General features: G+C 53.6%; 6 protein-coding genes across 6 annotated transcripts in view; 3 read left to right on the forward strand and 3 right to left on the reverse strand.

Annotated features, from left to right (window-relative positions):
* Positions 1-1,089: 1,089 nt before the first annotated feature.
* Positions 1,090-2,142, forward strand: MAA_00323 (fatty acid hydroxylase superfamily protein; the record flags this gene model as incomplete). The annotated part of the gene is made up of 1 exon (XM_007818321.1): positions 1,090-2,142. The coding sequence occupies one exon, from the start codon at positions 1,090-1,092 to the stop codon at positions 2,140-2,142; it is 1,053 nt and encodes a 350-aa protein (XP_007816512.1).
* A 265-nt stretch (positions 2,143-2,407) lies between these two features.
* MAA_00324 (uncharacterized protein) lies at positions 2,408-3,273 on the reverse strand (the record flags this gene model as incomplete). The annotated part of the gene is made up of 3 exons (XM_007818322.1): positions 2,408-2,976; positions 3,033-3,102; positions 3,163-3,273. The coding sequence occupies 3 exons, from the start codon at positions 3,271-3,273 to the stop codon at positions 2,408-2,410; spliced, it is 750 nt and encodes a 249-aa protein (XP_007816513.1).
* A 4,275-nt stretch (positions 3,274-7,548) lies between these two features.
* On the reverse strand, positions 7,549-9,468 carry MAA_00325 (aaa ATPase; the record flags this gene model as incomplete). Its single annotated transcript, XM_007818323.1, has 1 exon — positions 7,549-9,468. The coding sequence occupies one exon, from the start codon at positions 9,466-9,468 to the stop codon at positions 7,549-7,551; it is 1,920 nt and encodes a 639-aa protein (XP_007816514.1).
* A 2,166-nt stretch (positions 9,469-11,634) lies between these two features.
* Positions 11,635-12,574, forward strand: MAA_00326 (Carbohydrate-binding WSC; the record flags this gene model as incomplete). Its single annotated transcript, XM_007818324.1, has 2 exons — positions 11,635-11,731; positions 11,823-12,574. The coding sequence occupies 2 exons, from the start codon at positions 11,635-11,637 to the stop codon at positions 12,572-12,574; spliced, it is 849 nt and encodes a 282-aa protein (XP_007816515.1).
* An 834-nt stretch (positions 12,575-13,408) lies between these two features.
* MAA_00327 (Activator of Hsp90 ATPase 1 family protein) lies at positions 13,409-13,848 on the reverse strand (the record flags this gene model as incomplete). Its single annotated transcript, XM_007818325.1, has 2 exons — positions 13,409-13,685; positions 13,742-13,848. The coding sequence occupies 2 exons, from the start codon at positions 13,846-13,848 to the stop codon at positions 13,409-13,411; spliced, it is 384 nt and encodes a 127-aa protein (XP_007816516.1).
* Positions 13,849-14,379: 531 nt separating this feature from the next.
* The window catches only part of MAA_00328 (uncharacterized protein), a gene marked incomplete at both ends in the record, with an annotated part of 1,164 nt that continues 853 nt past the window's right edge, over positions 14,380-14,690 (forward strand). The window contains one exon of the mRNA XM_007818326.1: positions 14,380-14,639. Within this exon, the coding sequence (XP_007816517.1) occupies positions 14,380-14,639 (260 nt within the window). The remainder of the gene's footprint in view (positions 14,640-14,690) is intronic.

A 14,690-nucleotide genomic window follows, 5' to 3' on the forward strand; every position in this document is an offset into this window, starting at 1 on the left:
ACACGACGGCTTGCACAGCTACAGGAGACCTGTTCTAATGTTGAGGTTTGATTCGATGGGCATTGGGGCTCGCTAATACTCGTCATGTCAATCCGTCATGTTCCGTTTGTAGTTGACAGGCTCTTTGAACAAGGCTCGATGAATTGGGTGAATAGAGACGCTCGTGAACTGGTGGGTAAAACTGAAACCCCACCAACCAAACATGAGAAGAATGAACCTTTTTTTTTTTCACACGTGAACGGAAGCAGTCGCAGGCGACATCGACCCCGGCGCCACAGAGATTCCAGCCCACCACTCACGGTGGCTCGCAATCGCAACCATTGCCGGATTAGGAAAGGGAAACACGGGGGGCATCAGCCCACTGGCTCTTTGAGATCTGTGCAATCCGATCCGTCCACATGGCATCGAGGGGCGAGACAATGAGGCCAGACCCTGAGGCTGAAAAGTTCGACTGTTTGGTCATGATGGCTGCAAAAGGGGGGGCTTCTGTCTGCGTCTTGTGCCCGACACCTAACCCAGCTGTTACAAGTTATTCCGCTGGATGGTTCATGACAACCGCAGCAAGCAGGTGGCCAGGTAGAAGCAAGGGCTTGCAAGGGAGGAAGAAGAGTGTTGATGTCCGACGACTCTCCCTGCAAATCCCAACCTTGTGCCGCCGCGTGTTAGTTCCAAGACGCGAAATAGACATGACGCAGCGGGGGGGCCGTCAAATCCGGAGACTCTCACAATCCAATCCGGGGCATCTGGACAAGAATGCCATTGGCCAAAAACCTGGGGTTGTCGCTTGACGAGAGGCCTGATCCCCTTCACATGTTTTTAGGATGGCAGAGATGGTCCGGCCCTCCGTCCCGTCTTCTCTCCACAAACGCACCACCAAGTTTAGGTTTACACCTGGTTGAGAGTCAGACTCCAGTGGCGAGTCGTGCATATAATATACGGCCGGGCCGCCGCGTCCCTCCAACTTGAAGCAGACGAACAACACCTCACACTACAGACAAACTCAACACGGCCGTCTGTGAACCAGCTTGCTCTTTTTTTTTTAGCAAGAAAAAAGGCATTGGCCCTTGACACAGACACCTTGCGGCCATCATGTCCGACACCAAGCCCAACCCCAAAGACTCCATGAAGTCTACCTGGCGGAGCAAGGACCGCCGGCAATGGAACCTCGCGCACTGGTTCTACGAAATCATCGACGTGCATCCCACAAACCTGCACGACGACGTCCCCGTGCACCAAAAGTCAGAAAAAGTGCCCTACCTGTCCGACTGGCTGATGCACCGCTGGGTCATCTTCCACGCGGCGCTCCCCCTCGTCCTGCACCACCTCTACGTCCAATACACGGGCGTCAACCTCACAGCCCTGCAGGCCTTCCTCTTCTACAGCGTCGCCTTCAAGCTCATCGCCATCCGCGAGATCCACATGCTCCGCGCCATGGGCCACCGGCACGGCTTCCTCGACGGCGACGCCCACGAGCGCGACGGCGTCCCTGACGTCGGCGTCTGGAAGGTGATGCGCTCGCTCGTCTCGACGTCCACCTTCCGCCCCGTCTTCACCGTCTTCCTCGCCTACCGCGCCGCCGAGGCCCCCGCCGACATGAGCTGGTGGTGGATGCCGCTCGAGGCCGGGCTCTACGGCATCATCCTCGACTTCTGGTTCTACTGGTACCACCGCCTGATGCACGAGGTCGGCGGCCTGTGGCAGTTTCACCGCACCCACCACCTCACCAAGCACCCGAACCCGCTGCTGACCCTGTACGCCGACACGGAGCAGGAGATTTTCGACATTGCCGGCATCCCGCTGCTGACGTACTTTTCCATGAAGCTCATGGGCATGCCCATGGGCTTTTACGAGTGGTGGATCTGCCACCAGTACGTTGTGTTTGCGGAGCTGGCTGGCCACAGTGGCCTGCGTCTTCACGCCACGCCTCCTAATGTACTGACTGTCTTTTTGCGCATGTTTGACGCGGAGCTTATTATCGAGGACCATGACTTGCACCACCGCAAGGGGTGGAAGTCGAGCGGCAACTATGGCAAGCAGACTCGTTTGTGGGACCGCGTCTTTGGCACCTGCAAGGACCGGATTGAGTGTGGCTCGTCGAATGTTGATTATGAGAACCAGGCGAGCATGCCTCTTTTCTTCTGAGGGGCTCATGTGGAGATGCCTGTGCAGAAGGGTTGGAGGCGAAAAAGAAGGTGGCGAGGGCTGGAAAGCCGGCACCTTGGAATTTTCGGTTGACTCGATTAGACTGAGTTTTTGCGTTGCATTTCCTGTGTTGAGCATAGAAGAGATATCCCCGTTACGAAATGTACGAATAAAAATCTATTATTAAAATGTGTGTACGAGCGTCGTGGCCCTATAAATGTATACTACCTGATCAGTAGATGTGTTCGTCGCCTCCAAGGACCTCTCACAGCATCATGGCGGCAAACCCAGCAACCACCATGGCTCCGGCGCTCAAGCCGTTGACGTTGGCACCGGCAACTACGACAGAAGTACCGGTGGGCTGGGCACCGGTTGGAGTCTGGTCAGCAGGGCAGCCAGCGCCGGTCTTTTCGTCACAGCCGCCCTGGGGCGCCGGAGTCGGGTTGCCAGAGCCGCCGTTGTTGCCTCCGTTGCTTCCCGGGTTACCGCCGTTGCTTCCGGGGTTACCGCCGTTGCTGCCGCAGTCCTTTCCATTGCACTCGTTGCCGCCGTTATTACCATTATTACCACCGTTGCCTCCAGGGTTGCCACCGTTGCCGCCATTGTTACCGCAGTCCTTTCCATTACACTCGCTGCCTCCGCCGTTGCCGCCGTTACCCCCAGGATTGCCGCCGTTGCTGCCGCAATCCTCCCCATCGCACCCATGGTCTCCGCCATTGTTACCGCCGTCGTTGCCGCCATGGCCGCAATCCTCACCGCCGGGGCACACGGGTTGGGCCGTAGGCGTGGCCGTGGGCTTGAACCAGCCGGTCTTGGTCAAGGTGCAAGGGCAATCTACAGCACGGTTTAGCAACATGGTCTCAAGAAAGCAGGGAGCAGGGCCAACGTACTGGTGATGGTAAGAGTAGTAGCCTTGCTGACGGTATAAGTCATGTTGCCAATGGGAATAGTGGTAGGCACCTGATAATATTAGCACACAAAGGCCATGGGACATATTGATATGACGAGTCCAACACATACAGGACAGTAGGTAGTATAAGCAGTGTCGGTGATGGTGACAATCTCGGTGCGGTTCTGAGCCAGGGCAGGGGCGACGAGAGCGCCGGCAGCGAGAACTTGAGAGGCCTTCATGTTGACGAATATTCGAACAGTACCCGAACAAAGAATAAACAAGTATGGATATTAATTTTTCAAAAAGTTTCTTGAGAATAGAACGTCCACTGGAGCGAGTGTATACAGTTGGGAGGAGTAACAAATGATTGTTCAGCTGGACACGATATCGATCCAGCAGCCATAACACCTCGATTATATAGGCATTTGGAAAACGAGGGGAAAAAATTTCCCAAGGTCCCAATGAATAAGCTTCGTGGAAGGAATGCTGACGGACGGTGAGACCTCGGTGTTCAGCAGCGCAGGTGGAGAGGTGGTGGATGAGCATCCACGATACCAATCCACCGCGAGCCGGGGGGGGGGATCCGCCCATACTAATACAATATTCTCAAAATAGCCGTGTGAGCTGATACTTTGTGGCACGGGAATCGCCAATAGTCCCGCGGGACGTGTCTGTTTGCGGAAGAATGGTAGACGGGGAGGAATTCTGCCCCTGGGCGCGGCATCACAATGTGTGACCGATGCCGCCACGGTTGCGCATATCATCCCTGAGTAATATCAAAATGCGCCACCATAATAGCGGCACCAAGATGCTTAAAATAGAATAATAGAATACGCGTCAGATTCGACGCAGAAACAAAGAGAGCCGAGAATCTTCAGGACTGTCTCACGATGATGTTTGAATTCATCAACGTCGAGTTTTTTTGGCCCCGTTGATAAACTGCCAAGTTGGCTTGGCAAGATGAAAAGTCGCTCCGGACAAGCCGATAGGCTGGAGTAGCTTGGACGGAAGCGGCTGCCATTGCAACACTTGCCCGTCTGGATAGTAAAGGCCGCATAACTAGTTACAAAAGAGGCAACACTAACAAGGAAGCTAGAAGGGGCACATCTGCGCGCCATGGAACCTCTCGTTGCACAGGATGACAAGATGCAACATCCTTATCGCCTTGCAGTCTTGGCATTCAGATCGAATTCTCTCACCAGATGCGCTCGTGGATCGAGAATCTCCTATATTGGTTCTACTTTGCCCGCTGGACACGGGGCAATCCCATCCAAGATTCAAAGCTTTTGCTAGACCACTCTGATTTCCAAGGCACATCCGTATATGGCCGCATATTCACTAGTTGCAAGTTAGAGAAAACAAAAGGGCTCCACCATCATCGCGTCCACGAATTTTCGTTAGTAGACCGGTGCTCCGGCCTTCACCCGATGCGGCAAACCGGCGGCTGCCATTTCCTTTAGAGCCATTTCGACGAGAAGCAAGTCGGTTTCTGCGTCATGCGAGCTCATGGTTGATGAGTGCCGTCTTTCCGGGCCAAAATATCAGGAGCTCTAATGATGCATGCGGCTACTGGATAGGGTTCTTTTCTTTGGATTACCGTGGAGTCGGACGTTATTTGCATAGCTGGACGAAAAGTCAGACAAATATAGCATAGTCCTCTGTGGTTAATACCAACCTAGAGCAGTTACTTCGGGGGCTCGCATTATAGGAGACATGTTCAGCGAACTGGAGCCGCTCAACATGGCGAACGGCCCAACCGCAGTCAGTACTTGGCGTGAGTCAGAAAAGTCGGACAACTTACACTGCCAATGCAAGGCTCGATGGACGAACAGTGACTCTCCATCTTTTGCTTGGTAGACTGCTCGGAAGTCTTCCAAGTCCTGGTATGAGTCTTGACAGTTGGGTATCCTCACAACACACCAGATTCCTTTGTCACCGGCGGTCCGCCTCCGCATTTTAATCACATAACACAATAGTTGCATTGTTGTATCTTTGCAAAACTATTGTGTGTAACCCTCAGACACCGCACGCTTCTGAGCACTGTTCCCAGAGATGCCTTTTACCTAGGTGGTCATGCAACATTGTGTCCGTTGATAGGCCTATAAAAATCAACTGGTGTGAAGATTGACGCACGATACACTTGTCTCCCGGGGAGGCAAGATATCGCGCTTATATCTCCACACGCTAGACTTTCTGCAAAGATTTTCCAGAGACCATTTTCTCCAAGGCATGTCAAGTGAGTCTCGGGACTTTCTCATCACTTGGCCGTTTCAGATTGAAAGATTTCTTGCTGAACGACGGTAGGGTTCAATTGAGACGCTGCACAACTGCGGGAGTGTGACAAGGGCAGGGTGATTGGGCTTGGAACGGAAGGTTCAATTTAATCTATAATAATCGACTTTGGGTTATTAAAGATCCTCGGTATAGCACGAGGCCTTCAAGGACAGAAGGTCCTTGTAAATACAGGAAGTCGGTGAGGGCTGTGTGCCTGAGGCAGCCCTCGCTTGTGACCGACTTTGGGCCTCGTGACCGTTGCCTTTGTTGTTGTGTAACCTCAAGCTTCGTTGGCCCAACGCCCTTTGTTGTGTGCCAACCGTGTAACAGGGAGAGAGGCGGCAAAGGTTCTGTCGCAGGGGACTACGCATGCAGCTTCTAATCTGTTGAATGCCCATCCATTCAACCCAACCATTTGCTTCTCTAAATGAAGTCATCCTTGTCCGTGGCCATGCTCATTCCCACGAGCTTCATACCTCCTAGTCAAGGTTGTCGGCTGCGGTCAGCGCAACTGCGGCAAGGCTGGCAAGAATCTCCCCAAGTAATAGTCCATTTGCAAAGATTATGACATGTCCTGCCTTCCTATCATTACGCCACTTATGCGTCTAGTAAAGAAAGCCACCAATGGCACGGGTTATAGTGAAAGATGGTGTGTTGTACATCCCTACCGCAATGGTAGTTTTTGGATTCAGATACCCAAGGTTCCCGCAGGACAGGACAACTAGTCGCTTATACCAAGAGTAAATGCAACACTACTGGGAAGGAATTTCTCCCACCACCGGCCTGAGTAGCGAACCTTGACCGCCGCAGGGGCTGCGAATGAATCGACTGATCACCTTGCGATAGTTCAAGGCCGTGCGGCATTGTGTCTTGCTCTGGTGAGATGTTTGGTGTCGGATCCCCGTCCGCGCGAAGGGTCGATGCCCCGTGGTAAAGAGTATGTATCAAATTAGTGGTAACACGGGCTCCAGGCCAAGGTAAATTCTGCCGTTGAATAAAATACGGCCTTAGCCAAGCAGCAAAGACGAGACCAAAGAAGCACAGAGAAACACTCTAAAGCACCAGCATCGCCCATGGCAGCATCACATCAACGTTCAACCCGACGAGATGCACCAGAGCGGGAATCCCCCGACAAAGCCTGCAGTGACGGGCACGGCGCTAGTAGTCATCGCTACGCTGACGAGCAAGACATTCTTAGCGGGCGGAAGCGGCGCCGTGATGTATCGCGAGACGAGCTTAAATCCTGCGAAGCCTAGCGGACTGGAGGCCATGGACATTTAGATGACGACTCCAATACGAAGGCCATAATAGACATTAGAAATAGGAATCAGGACTACAATGGCAAGGCCAATTATGACTGCGCGAGGAGCCAGGCCGTCCTCAATGCTAGCGCCGCGGGTTGGAGTTGGGAGGGGAGTATCAGCTCGGCAGACTTGGCCACCCGTCCTGGCGTCAACCGAAGACTCGTCAAGCTTTAGCCGTTCATACACCTGGGCATGCAAAGAGAGTTGTGGTATCTTGTGCAAAGCTGATATTTGTCTGCCCGAGGTGGCATGGCACATGCACTGGCTGAAAGAAGCAATCCAACGGTCTGGTGGCCGATGCTCGCATCCTTACTGCGCCACTAGCAAGAGCCGAAATTCGTGAACTATCTAGTGCAAGATATTGGTTTAGTAAACCAGGGCTAGAACGATGACCTTGGGTGAGGTTTTTTGCATCTTCATTAGGCGAGCGGCCATCATCAAGGTCCGGGTATGGTGGGGTTATATATACCATTGATTACATTTTGTGAGAAAATAATACCCAAAGATGTTATGAAATATATATTAAGAGATTTTTTTTTTTACCGCGTCACGAGCTTGCTGCCAATCGTGCCAAAGCCGGTGTTGAAGCTGTTGAAGCTCATCGCCACTCTCATCATCGCGCCCAAAAAAAAAAAAAAGCTTCAAGCGCGATGGGGTTTGCCTGACGAAACTCATCGACTATGACAGCATTTTGCACTGGAGTAGACCCTTGGTTTCTTCGACGATTAGCGCTTTGTTGCAGTATATCATCTGGCGCGTACGGCGCCATGATACTACTATCCCATTCAACAAGTCAAGTCGAACAGCATTGCGAACCTCGGGGCCTTGCATGTCGCCTTCTCTTGCAGCTAGCAGCCGTCAACATTGGTCAGGAGAAGTAAGACGCAATCCGCCAGATTGCTGCCTCGCCTTGGACAATCAGCTGAAACTTAAGAGCTAGGAGCTCAAGTGATCGTAAGGCTCTAAAGGCGGGAGGTCGGATGCAATCGACTTCTCCCTGAGAAATCGTATGACGTCGGCGTTGCCTCCATGCCCAACCGATAGACCCCCCGAGCTACCGTTAATCTTAAGCCCAGCCAGACTCCTCACCCTCGACAAGGCGACGTATACCTGAGCCTCTTCGAATGCCTTCGATAGGTCGACAATAACGCGGTCCAGCGTCATCCCCTGGCTTCTGTGGATGGTCATGGCCCAGCCGGCCACAAGGGGAATCTGTGTGCGGTATAAGAGTGCGTAAGGCTTGTAGTGACCGAACGAGGTGACCATGCATTCTGCGTAAATAGTCCGCTCAAGGCCGTTGTGAAAACGCACCCGAGGCCACACTTTGTCTTTCTGCCGACTGATGAAGCTCTTTACTTGTTGTTCTCTGAGAGCTGCATTCTCCCCGTAAATCGTCGGGCCTTCCGCATGAAGCCCTGAAAATCCTGTTCGTCCTGACCAGGCTCTGGGGAGCTTGGCATGATCATACTTTTCAAAATCGAAAATTGTTCCTTGACTACCATTACATAGTTTCGCTCGGTGGTCAAGATTGACCTGTAGCACCACGCGCATACCTATCCTTAGTTGCGCTTGTCGTTCTAGGCGGTGGTCCTCGAGGGCCTCCAGCGTCCCGTCCTTGAAGTGCTTCCAGAGGTCATCCAACTCCTTGTGGTAGTTGAGGTTAAACCCATCTAAAGCCTGGTATGTGAATTCCTTAGTCTTCAGCTTCTCAAGCTCCATTTTATTAACCCGAGACACTTCCTTCGTTGTTGGGAAGAGTCGCGTGGCGTCGGTGACATGACGCCTAGGATCCATCAAGGTAATCGTCTCATCCATGGAGAGTGGAATCCCAAGTCGACATTTTTGCAGCATCTTAAGAAACTTTTCATCATTCTGTCGATGGATCTGTTTCAACTCCACATAAATAAAGTTACATTCTTCCCACACCCTGCTCCTAAAGGCCCATTTGTCGCACTCCTTGAATGGACCATGATTTTTCGGGCAGTTGTACTCGGTTTCGAAATCGTCTTGCTTCATCTCCTTCCCGCATTCGATGCAATGTTGAAAGGGTTTCACGGGAGGCAGCTGGCAGAAGTCGCCAGTCACGATGACCTGTACTCCGCCAAACGGAGCCGGAGCGGGGTGCCCCCCTTGCTTGATCTGCTTCATACAAATGTTCATACGCTGCAGGTGGTGGTTCTCCATCATACTTATCTCGTCAATAATGAGCACTTCGGTGCGCTGAAGACGATGCCGGGTATTTTTACGAGTGCGACCTCGCGCCCATGTCCTTAGTTTTTCTATCGGATCCTTGAGGGTATCGACATTCCATCCCATGTAGTTGAACGCCGTCATACCGTCGACCTCAAGGGCTGCTCGGCCAGTCGGCGCCACGACGTGGACTTCTTTGCCCAACTCTTTGCCCATCTCTTGGAGCTTCCTGACGGCAGCCTTGAGGACGGTGGACTTGCCACATCCTGCCGAGCCTGTGAAGAAGACGTTGCGGCCGCTGGCAATCAGATCAATCAGTTCCCGCTGCTCCTGGCACAGCTCAGGCTCGGCGTTATCGACACCTTCTTCCCCCCGAGCTGAAGAGTCTCCTTGGTTCGCATGTGGCTGGACACCATTACCTGCAGTTTGCAGCAGTTGGACCTGTTCATCTGCCGGGGGGAGCACCCGCTGCGCATCGATCGAGGCGGTTACGCCAGCTCCGTTCTGCGCTTCTATGCTCGACGGAGCTTCGACAACGGGGAAGTCAAAGTCGTCGGAGTCGATCGAGATGCAGCTATAGTCAGTATCTGACTCGTAGGCAGCGATTGAAGAAGCAAAGTGCTCGCCATTTCGCCCTACATCCTCTTGGTGTCTGGCTGGCGCCATGGAGACGGCAACTCTTGCCTTAAGGTTTCAACGTTGGTCGTCTGGTGGCAGAAAAATGAGGTACAGGTCTTGTGTGCGTGGTTTGTGGCGCAACTGGTCCGATGTTAGTGCTGTGACGGAGCGGCACGACCCACAAGCCCTTGTGTAACACCTACATGTAGCCTTGCCCTCATGGTCTACCCGGCTGGCGAGGAACCCATTGACCAATAGCAAGATAGGCAGCGACGAACTCGGGAGCTCAAGAGCCAGGCTATGTCGTTCAATGAGCTCTTCTTCTCTTGTCCTGTTTCCTCGCACGATATCTTTTGATACTCGTAGTGGCCACTCCGCTGGGGCCTCGCTGCCTTCCGGGGATGCATGCTGTGCATTCGGTGGACTTTTGTGATTCATGTTGCTAGCAGTAGCGCCAGGGCGTTCGTTCAGTGCCAAAGGCGGCGGCTTTACTATTACTTGCCGTCTGGCATATGTTTGAGACGTCCGGTGGAATTATTATTCTTAAGCTATAGCGTCTACCAGACGTTCCCGTCGCTTCAAGATCATCGAATGAGGATGCGCCGATGCACTGAAGCTACACTGTGCGTATTAAGACATAAAATGATAGGAGAAGCTCGAGAGTCCCGTCAATATAACGTCGAGAGAGCCGCACGCATTGTATGGACCCGCATGGACCTGCCGCAGAACAGAGTAATGCAATTAGCCTGGATATCAACTTGCAGCGGCACCAAATGTTTGGCTCGCAGAGTGCGAAACCCACCGAACGGGGTAGATCCAGTCCGGAATGAGACTGGGTCGCGAGCTTTTCTGACCATGATGCATCTGTTCCGCCCGAGGTGCTCAATGGAGCTCACCTGGATGCCGAATTCTGCCTTGATAGCTCCAAGATATGTACGGTTACTTGCTCAGGATCCTTTCTACTTGACGCTAAGTATACTTGGCAATGAGAGACGATGTTAAAATTTGGGATAAGAGTTATAGCAGGTGCTGATGATTGGCTAAGCCTAGTATGTATTTGCTTAGCTTACACGCCAGTGTTGCTTTGGTAATAAATACCCTTGGCGCTAGTAACTCAAATAAAGGGTCTGGTAAATCTAGTAAAAGAACACTGAAAGCACATGAATTTACACATAAAAGCAACCAGCCAAGTCGCGTCTAGAAGAGAATCTATGATCGCATGGTATCCGCAGCGATAGCGGTTCTGAGAGGACGAATCAGGAGATGAGCATCCGTGCATTATTAGACGAATGCAGGATAACCCATCGGCGAGAAAACAAAAACCACGCAGCTGTGTTGTTTGTCATGGGCCAGGCAACAAACGATTTTTTTTTCCTGTGGGGAAAATGTTTTGGTGTCGCAATGGATCGCGATCTGCATTTAGCGCCATCTTGGGAAGCTTGAATGTTGGGCTCCATCGTACGGGCGCGACACGGCCTATTGTATGTCCGGCCGGTGAAGAATACCGTCAAGTGCGCGGATTACTATTCCTGGCGAGGCGCTGGTGTTGCACATCCCCCCTTGTCCTGCTGAAGGATGTCTGGTCCGTCGGCTCGTGTGTGGACGCACCAGACGGCACCTGGGGTTCCACAAACTCAGCCACCGGCCCCTAGCTCCTGACACATGTGCAATCAATCGCGCTGCGGCCCACAGAGTAAATGAAGAAAGTTGTGCATCGTAAACAGAACAAAGCGCCATGGCGTTCGTCTGCAAGGCGAGACAGAGGAATTGGCCCCAACGCCCAGCCAATTGCAGCGCCGGATCCTCGCTCCCGCTCGACAAAAAGAGAGAGGGGAAAAAACGACAGCAATCAACAAAAATTGACGCGGTGCAACACATCATTACCCCTCGTGTTAAAGTTCACGCCATGCCAACCTTCCAAGGCACGACAGGCACAGCAGTGGATCCCACGCAAGGGGTAGGGGAGGGGATTCGGCTTCGTTCCGGAACAGGCTGCCTCCGGCCGTAAGCACGTATTTTTGTTCACACAATAATTGCCTCTCCGACCGACCTTTCTCTTCCTGTTCTTCCATTTTCCATCGCGTCATGACGGATTAGACGGGACGAGCGGGTATTTCTTTTTTGTTTCTTTTTACTTTATTCTTTTTTTCTGTTTTCCTCCCTCCTCTTTGCCCAGTTTCCAATCGTGGGACATTTCCACACATCACACACAACATGGTCGCCTCACGGGTGCTCAGCCTGGCGCTGCTCGCGGCGTTGTGCTCGGCACAGAACCTATGTGCAGACATCAACACGTCTGACTCTAGCCCAAGTACAGCGAAACCGCCCTTGCCAGATGCATTTCTCGTGTTCAGTTTTCTATAGAGTTAGGTAAACTAACCGTGAGTTTTTCTTTCAAACAGGTGCCGATATCTACCAGAGCTCGGGAAAGTGCACCTCGACGTGCAAGGGCAAGTATGCCTACGCGGTGATGCAGTCCAGCAACTGCTGGTGCACAAACTACACGCCCGACAAGGCGTCGCAAAAGGACGGATGCAGCCTCCCCTGCCCCGGGTACCCGTTCGACATGTGCGGCGGCAAAAGCAGATACAGCTACGTGCTGGTGGATGCGAGTTTGATAGCGGGCACCAAGGGCAGCAGCAGCAGCAGCAGTAGCAGCAGCAGCGCCTCATCCACACCCTCATCGGCGAGCGATTCCGCCTCGTCATCGGCTTCATCTACGCCGGCACCGTCCGCCTCGCCGCAAGTCACGACGGTGGACGGCGTGGCGCGAACCGTCACCGTCATGCCGACGCAGACGGGCGACACCGACTCCTCGGGTAGCAACAGCAACGACAGCGGAATCAAGGTGCCGACCCTGCTGGGCATCGTCTTTGGCTGCATAGGCGGCGTCGCCGTCATCGCCATAGGCATCATCTGGTTCTTCTTCCGCCGGAAGCAGGACGATAAGGACAGCGACGCGGCCGCGAGCGTGAGCACGCCCGGCCGGTCGGGCGGCACCTCCAGAAGCTCCTTGGACAACCTGTCCAACCCCTTCTCCGACTCGAGATCCCACGGCCTGTACTCGTGGAGAAACAGGTCTGGCAGCTTGGAGTTTCTGCCGGAAAAGGACACCACTCCTACGCTACGCGTGGCGAATCCAGACCGCACGTGAAGAGCAATGAACATAATGACCGGAGCCTTGTTTCTATTTTTACTTTTTTTGGTTGTTTTTTACATCTTGTACGCTATAATACTCCGTACCGGGCGAATGGATATTACAGGCTCAGAATATTTTACATAGAATGAATCGTATATAATTCCCACAAGCCTTGACCGATATAGCATTGCACCGTGAGCCATTATCTAGCCGTATTGTTGTATGTGCAACGCTAGACGAACGATTGCCTCTTGGCCCCCCTTTTTTTCGAGCAGAACCTCTGTAAGCAAACGCAAGGCTACCCTGCCCTCGCTGGCTGTGCATCGGCGTGGCTGCGGTGTAGCACTGCCGGATACCCATGATGGAGGGCCCCATGGATGCAGGCCAAGCTTTTCAACCACTAGCGTGCCTCCGCTCCGGCAGCAGAGTTCGTGTTGTTGCGCAGCATATGCAGGTACACACATGTGCAATTTGCCTAAACTTGATTTTCCCCCAAGGTGACATGATTTCGGACGGAATCTGTCTGATATGCGCCGCCAGCGAGGTTGCATTTGTCACTTCGGCTCGAGTAGTACTCCGTACTGCAAAGGAAAACAAACGCCAGATACCAAGTCGACAAAGGTGGACATTCGTTTTTACTATTTTCGTTTGGCCAGGGTACAACAGCCCCCGCCAAGACGCAGAGCAACGAAGACATGGCCCCGGGTTCCATGGTCCAGTCCCCGGCGAACATGTCACTAGTGCGAACATTTCGAACTCGTCCTCGTTCGTGGCCGTCATCACACCACCCGACCTTGCTACTCGCTCAAATCTGACCGAAACGCATCTGCCGTCACCCTCAGCGTCGCGTCATGCTCCAGCACGGCCTTCAACGCGCTCAGCACAAAGGTGAAGCCCGCCGTGGATCCGACCGCCCTTATGACCTGGCTGTCGCTGTGGCCCGTGAAGCCCCGTCTCCACGACGCGCAGATACGCAGTGCCGTCGTGGCAGGGACATGGAATAATACGAAACTCCACAGTGGACGGGCTATCCTCGTCGTACATGCCCCATCGGAAGCGGATGAGATGGTCGGGCACTACCGCGTCAACGTACACCGCCGTGGAGACGCCGTACATGCATTTCCCACTCCCACGTCAGGGTTGTGCCCTGGCTCATGCGTCCCGACGACTTGGTGTACATACCAGAAGCGCGTGGTCATGGATGGGTCGGCGAGCGCTTCCAAGACGGCGTGTGGAGGGCGGCGGATGAGGACGCCCACGTTGACAGAGGGCGGGGTGTTGACTTGCATCGTGGGACGTGGCAGGCGCCAAGGGAATAGATGAGATGAAGGAGGACGAGGACGAGGATGAAGTACTCCGTATGTGCTTGCAAATATTTGGAACAAACTTGCACGGGGTGCTCAGTGCCGTTCTTCACAAACCTTACCTCCAGGTTGGGACGGCATGCCAAGATGTGCAAGTGGTTCACGGACGGCTGAGCATAAATCACGCTCCATGTCTGGAGATGCACAATCCCAGCTACCAAATCCACAAAACACGCCGTCGGTGTCCGCATACCAACTCGACGTCACAGTCTCCATGGAGATTCAATCACTCCACGCGAATGATGAATGAAAGCCATTGGGCCGGATGCTCGAGACGCTTCACCGACATGCAACATGGGCTTGGTTTTGCGCACAGCACAGTGCATCGCGCACACATCAAAAGCATCACAGGTCGCATAGAAGCAAGCACGAAATCCACGGCGGCAGCACCTCTAACCTGCCACCCTCGACTTTGTACTCTCCAATCGTTTAACTGCCGAACAACAACAAATAATAATGCGTCTCTTGCCGGCGTGGCTCCTCGCCGCCACGGCCTGCGCCTCCCAGCACGCCCTATCGACGCGAATGCTCGACAGCATCATGGCCCGGCAGCAGGGCATCGTTGACTCGGGCGCGGCAAGCAGCACCCTCGAAAGCGGCATCCTCGCGCAGGCGTTTGAATACGCCATGGCGCAGTACCCGGCCGCCAAGGCCAGATACGGCGGCTACCTCTCGTCGGTGCTGGACAAGGCCTCGGCCAGCTTCGCCAACGCCTCGTACGCCGCCACGCGGCCGCTGGACCGCTTCTCGCTCGCAACCGCCACCGA

The sequence above is a fragment of the Metarhizium robertsii genome (assembly GCF_000187425.2).
Source record: "Metarhizium robertsii ARSEF 23 chromosome Unknown MAA_Scf_3, whole genome shotgun sequence".
Classification (NCBI taxonomy): Eukaryota; Fungi; Ascomycota; class Sordariomycetes; order Hypocreales; family Clavicipitaceae; genus Metarhizium; species Metarhizium robertsii.